Consider the following 6,505-nt stretch of genomic DNA (forward strand, 5'->3'; position numbering starts at 1 on the left):
TTTTAAATTGTCAATGCTAATGTTATTTGTATACTTCTCTTGACCTCGATTATAAGTAAAAATACTCACGTTAACAATTATAAAAGATGATAGTTAAACAAATTTTTAACAAAACTGATAGTTAAATAATTTAATTTTCTTGACTTTATCTAAAAAAAAATATATAATTACTAATTTTATAGTCATCTCCCACAGTATTAAAGAATTTACATAAGCATACCTTTGAAACAGCAACATTTTTTCTTTTGAATATCTGCTGGGGTATGTGACTGGGACCTACTTCACCTCATTGTCTTTAGATTTGATGTAGTTTCTGTAGTTAACTTGAACCATTAAGTTTTCTTTATTTCATTGATTTTCTGAAGGGTTTACAGCACTGAGATTGCTTAATCAGTATATCTTGTGGTTTTGTTTGCTTCTCAAAGAAAATCAGCCCTTTTCTCACTCAAATGCAATGAGAAGTGATAAGTTATGCTTCATGTTTGAATGGCAATTCTTTCAAAAAAATTGTTTCTCCTGAGATGATATAAACAAAGTAGTAACACTAGCAACGACAAATTGTGTCATTAACTTATAATAACTTATAACTATGAATAATATACAGATACAAGAATTTTACCTACATCAATAAAAATAAAATCTATCATATCAAACCCCATAAAAAATGTCATCTATAGCTTTATAAATGATAGAAGCAATATTGGCATCAGCAGTAGTAATACTAGTACCGGTGTTTCCAATCTCTATCAAAGCTTTGTAAGGGTCTTCTGTGTGAACTATACAAACATTTTGTGATTCAGCATCATCTATACCATGTTCCATAGATGCATTAATACCCATATTTGATAATGTAGCTAGGAGTTTATCTGCATCTGGTAAACCACAACTTACCAAAGAATTACTATTTCTTAAGGAAGTTTTTTTGTCATTATCCAAATGCAAGTGGTGTCTACCATTTTCCATTAATAGCTTCCCCTTTAATCTTGTGATATTAATTCCTTCATTTTTAAAGGTTTTCCAATAAAATTGGGAAGCCAAATCAGCGGCAATTTTCAAGTCTGAATTATTGTTTCGACATGGTACTTTTAAAGTTTCGGCTTCGGAATAATACAAAACCGAGAACGACTTTTCACTCGAGAAACTCATCTGCAACCTCAAATCTTCAGGGCACTGCACAAGAACAAGTTAAAAAGAATATGCATCAGTTCATCACAAGTACTAACTTACTATAAAACAATAAGGATGTGTGTATAAAGTAACATTTGTACAATTACCAGAACAGTCTTTGGCTGCAGTGTCTTGAGTAAAGGTTGAACTTTCTGCATCCTACAAATATGGAGAGGAAGTTAAATACATAAATCAAATTGTCATCAGCAGAGACTACACTTTTTATTGACCAAATTTAAATCAGGATTGTCAAATGCGGAAAACAATGGTTTGTTCAAATTCTGCTGCACAACAGTACTATAGCCTCTATTTGACAATATTTTGTACTAGATAGTATATCACAACAATAGCAATTTGTTCAAATTCCACTATATTATAGAACGGCTATAATTGCTATTTAACAACGATTTTAAACAAGATCCTAAATCTTAAGCACAGATTCCAACTTCCGAGTCAAAAAAAGAAATATGATATGAAGCACAGTCCTAGTCCCCAAACAAAAAGAGTAAATATGATATGAAGTGTAGCCCAAATCCTCCACCAAAAAACTCAACTCACGTATGGTACTGGGAAGACCGTGCAATCATCCATGTTCTGTTATGCTACATTAATCAAAAAAGTTCATTAGGGCTGTATTTTACATTCCTTACAGGTTTTTCACTTTTTCTCTCCCATATGTTCCTGTAACATATAGTGTAGATGTTTTCCCAGATTAGGAAACTTAATTGCAAAAACGACACATGCATAATGAGCGTATTAGAAGTGACTGAGGTCAAATGGAAAGGAAAACCTACCCTATTCCAGAGGGAAACAGACATTGAAGAACCTTCATTGCAACTGGCTTGAAAGGTAACAGTGCTAGCTCAGGATTCACCAAATCCTACATAGAGAAAATTCATTGGTTAATGCAATTCCAGCTTTATTAAAAGGACGGAACTTGCAAGACCACACATTTCAATTATTAACATAAATTTCTAAAAATAAAGGAAAAGAATGACTCCAATGAAGCATTATTTTGAGGAATATATCACACCTCAAGGATAAGCAAAGATTTTGGATCACCACACCAACGTCGAAGCAGATGAACAACGGGACCCAGACGTAGACTCCAGTGAGGACAAAATACAATGCAGGGTTCTTGCCAATCCTTTCTACAAGCAATACGTAAGTGAGAAAATAACAATAAAAACATCAAGCAAAACTATCTGTGAATTATATATTCTGAGGTTATTAATGAAAACTCAAATTGATTAAGGAAATACAAATTTGCCCAAACAATTAACATTGCGAAAACACGCGATTTTCATCTAGAAGGTGTAAAAGGACAGTAAACTTGATTAAGTATTTCCACAATTCGCAGTAGTTCTTTACAATAGAGAAGAGAAAGGAAAAGAAAGGTAAAAAAACTCACAAAAGTTTATGTGAATGAATGTCAGGAACCACGTGAATCTTTTTCTCTTTTAGAAGCTTGACATGCGCAAACAGCGGTTCCCCAGCAAATAACTGCAGTACCAGTTATGATGTCAAGCAATTGACCGATTATAAATTTCAGCATGCCAGTGCAATGGACCAGATTCATAATTCTAAAGGTACATACTCTTTCTTGCCTCTGTTTACAAAGCCACTCTGGTATAATGTTAAGCAATGCAAGTAATTCTTCAGCCACTGAAGAAATTATATAAACCGGAACCTACAAATTGAAAAGTGGTGAATACTTCAAAGTCAGCAAGCAGGAATCTCAGATTTTTCAACAAAAATCCTTTTGCAAGATATGTTTATTGAATTTAGTACACTTTACAAACTTTTAATGCAAGCATAAAAAGGAAAATGAAACAAAAAAACATGAGTAAACAATACCACGGGTCTAAGAATCTAAGTACAAAATGAGAATGATAAAAACAAACAGAATCTGAATGCTAAATCCAGGAATTTTACCCGTGACTAGGAACAAGCAACCATAAAGGATAAGTAATGCAATTTAGCAAGACAGTAGTCAACAATTTCAAAAAAAAAGGCTATTTTACTATACCCATGAAACTAATTCCTTATTTCCATCATAGTTTTCTTGATTTCGATAATCATTATTGCAGAACATATATCAAGTCAAGAAAGGATACCTGCATAGCCGAAGCTTCGAGTAATGTTGTCATTTCCTCCAAAAGCTGCAAAATAGCTCCAAGTCGATTAATAGGAATAAGAACCGAACCACCATCTTTGACAGACTCTACAGCACATGAGCATATGAAAACCAGTTTTTCCTTTTCTTCTAAATTCTCATCAGAGTTAAGGTTGGCTCTATCCAAATCAGAAGTTGGATCAGAGTAATTATCCCCATCTTCAATATCTTGTGCATCACTCAAAAATGAGAAATCTGAATAAATTAATGCACAAGACTTCTGTAGACTGTGGTAATCAAAAGTCATTGCATGAGCAGAAAAGAAGCAGGAGCTTGAAAGATAAGCAATATCGCCCTTTGGACCATTTAGAATCCAATTACAACTGCCTATTTCTAGACCAGAGCTGAATGCTTTAATAACCAATGTACCATTGTAGCATGCTTCCTGGGCATAATTAAGTGTATTGATCTTTAGCATACAATCCTTCACATCAGCTGCACTGAGAAATTCCAGACATTACAACCTTAACAACAAAATTTTGTTATTATTTTCAAAGAATAAATGGACACAGCAAAAACAGTTACACAACACAGTAAAAATCAATGCCTTAACTACACTAACAAAACAAGAACTATTTAACACAATCAGAAGGAAAATAACTAATAAAATCTAAAATGGGAGTTAAATGCACTCCTTAAACAGTGGTAAGTTGTGATTTTGTCCAGCTTTTAGAAACAAACTTCGAGCAGTAAACAAGTCAAAAGCAATTGAGTGTGAAAATATAAAACCAATGCATGTAGTAGTGAAGCATAGTGATAGTGCTTTCAGTTTTGTTTTTGGATGTAGGACATTTCTAGTCCCTTGTAAGTTTGTGACAATGCAAATTACATTAAGGGTAAATCACCTGTACAAGGGCATCCAACCACCCAACTCCACTCCATCTTTTCCTAGCAATATCTCTTTCAATAAAGAAGGAAGTATTTCAAGTTCCTCCTGCCTCAGCCATGATGGGAAATTAGACTCCTCTGGTCCGTAAAACTGCCTAAATTCCGCATGCATTAATACAAGATCCTCCATCATTAGCTGGCCTAATCTTGACGATGCTTCAGTTACATAGACCTAACCAATTGAACAAAAAACTAAGCAAACAGTATTTGGAGACAAAAATGGGCACATAGTTCAATTAAATATAGAAAATCTTGTAACATCAAGGGGAAAACTACCTTAGCTGAGAAACCTTTTGTTCGAGTAAGAAAGGGCAATCCCATAATACCCATTGGGCTGGAGATTAATATGACATCTATTAAAGAAGCATTCCATAGATGCAATTTATTAACAGTCTTGTACCAAGGTTCTGCAAAAATTAGGCTTTTAGCATCAAGGAGATTTTCAATTTTTCGTCTCTTCTCAGTGTTGTTGCTTTCTTCAAATGACAAGTCATCCAATGAAGTAGGTATAGGGGAGAAGGCCGCGAGAGAAGAAAAATCTAGAGGGCAATCCAATAAGATTCTTATCCCACAAAAATTCAACATGTGACATGGTGGGAAGTGAAAGCCTCTACCTTTACTCAGACATGTCTGCAAAATGCCAAGGAAGATAACAAAAATTAAAAAGTTGTGTTATTTTGACACAAAATCGGACAACAGTTTGATGATTATCGCAATTCAAATACACGGTTAATTACGTTTAGTGGATGATTAAAGGATATAACATGGTATCACAAGTCATTAACCATCCACTAAACACAATTAACTACAGTTTTAAACGTCATTAACCACAATTTTCAACGTGGTAAATAGATATCATTTATATTAAAACACCTAAAACCAGTGGTTCATGATGTATAAAATTGTGGTTAATTACGTTTAGTCGATAGTTAATGAGTTGCAACACCTTGTTATAGTCATTAACCATTCATTGAACGTAATTAACCACATATTTGAATTGCGCTAACTACACAAATTGTCGTCGAAATTTGTTTTCAAAAACAGATATAGTGACTCACAAACTTCATAGAGGATGAAATGGATAGCCTCTTGTAGCTTCCAGCAGAAGGTAGCAATGGCTATGTATGAACTAGGGGGGAAAAAATCCAAAAAATGAGCTTCAAGAAAGAAAACAAAACAATCAGTTTGCATGATCTGTAAACAAATGATACAAAACTAATTAAGTGTATGACTGCAGGTAAAAGAAAGTATAAAAGCAAATCTTTTTGTCAGTGCTCCTTAACCCTAAGGCCCTGTTTGGGAGTTTGGAGGAGAGGGGAGGGGAGGGGAGGAGAATAGAGGGAAATAGAGAAATTTTCCACCATACTTAAAAGAGTGAATTTGTAGAGAATGTTTATGATTCATATATTTTTAATTTGTAGAGTATTATATCAACATTGAAATTATTTGAAGAATTTATGTAAGTCCTCCCAAATTCTCCTCCAATACATTTTTTTATTTCTCCCAAATTAGGGAGATTTTGTATTAACAAGAAAAAAAATCCCCAAAGCTCTTCTTTTCTTCCATTTCCTCCTTCCTTTTTTCCAAAACCCTCCCCTCCTAAACTCCCAAACATAGCCTAAGGTATTCCTTAACTTAGGACGAGACATCGTCTCCTCACTCTAAAATTTTATTATCAATAAAAAGTGGAAAGGTAAAGAATATCAATGAACACATCAAATAAGAGTGTGTTTGGATTTTCTTATTTGAACTTGTATAATCACTTCCAAAATAGTTTCTTATAATAACAGCTTATAATTTACATGAAAAACAATTACAATATAATCTATACAAGTAAATAACAATTACAATACAAATAGTTGTGACTAACCAGTGAGAGAGTGATAGAGAGATGCGACTGCCGAAGCAAAAGAGACGCGAACTCAGGCGAGAGAGCGACTGCCGCAGCTCTCTTCAGGTATCAGTGAGAGAGACGCGTTGAGGTTGCAGGAACGAAGAGGAGAAGGAAAATTCGACAGAACGGAGAGGGAGAGGGACAGAGAAGGTCGACGGCGGCGGAAGGGAGAGCGACGGCGGTCGTCGCCGGAGGAAGGAGAGGGAGAAAGATCGTGTCCGATGGAAAAGGGCATAAATTGGAATTTCTTTTTTAATTCTTATCAGTTTGCAATAGGATGGATAATTGTAACGCAGCCTAAATAATAATAATAATAATAATAATAATAATAATAATAATAATAATAATAATAATAATAATAATAATAATAATAATAATAA

The 6,505-nt window shown here is 34.1% G+C and overlaps 1 protein-coding gene across 2 annotated transcripts; it reads right to left on the reverse strand.

Moving 5' to 3' along the window:
* Positions 1-539: 539 nt before the first annotated feature.
* LOC101499865 (uncharacterized) lies at positions 540-6,384 on the reverse strand. 2 transcript variants are annotated; one of them, XM_004515510.4, is made up of 11 exons: positions 6,102-6,384; positions 5,290-5,388; positions 4,508-4,861; positions 4,189-4,403; positions 3,285-3,783; positions 2,765-2,857; positions 2,579-2,670; positions 2,201-2,318; positions 1,962-2,047; positions 1,275-1,326; positions 540-1,170 (listed from the first exon to the last, which is right to left on the reverse strand). In XM_004515510.4, exons 2-11 carry the CDS (start codon positions 5,296-5,298, stop codon positions 649-651), a joined length of 2,040 nt encoding a protein of 679 aa, XP_004515567.1. In that variant the 5' UTR covers positions 5,299-5,388; positions 6,102-6,384; the 3' UTR covers positions 540-648. The 2 variants fall into 2 exon arrangements, with proteins under 2 accessions (XP_004515567.1, XP_012567310.1); XM_012711856.3 differs by lacking the exons at positions 4,508-4,861; positions 5,290-5,388; positions 6,102-6,384 and having other exon boundaries at positions 3,285-3,778; positions 4,189-4,371.
* Between the last annotated feature and the right edge of the window lie 121 nt (positions 6,385-6,505).

The sequence above is a fragment of the Cicer arietinum genome, chromosome 5 (assembly GCF_000331145.2).
Source record: "Cicer arietinum cultivar CDC Frontier isolate Library 1 chromosome 5, Cicar.CDCFrontier_v2.0, whole genome shotgun sequence".
Lineage (NCBI taxonomy): Eukaryota > Viridiplantae > Streptophyta > Magnoliopsida > Fabales > Fabaceae > Cicer > Cicer arietinum.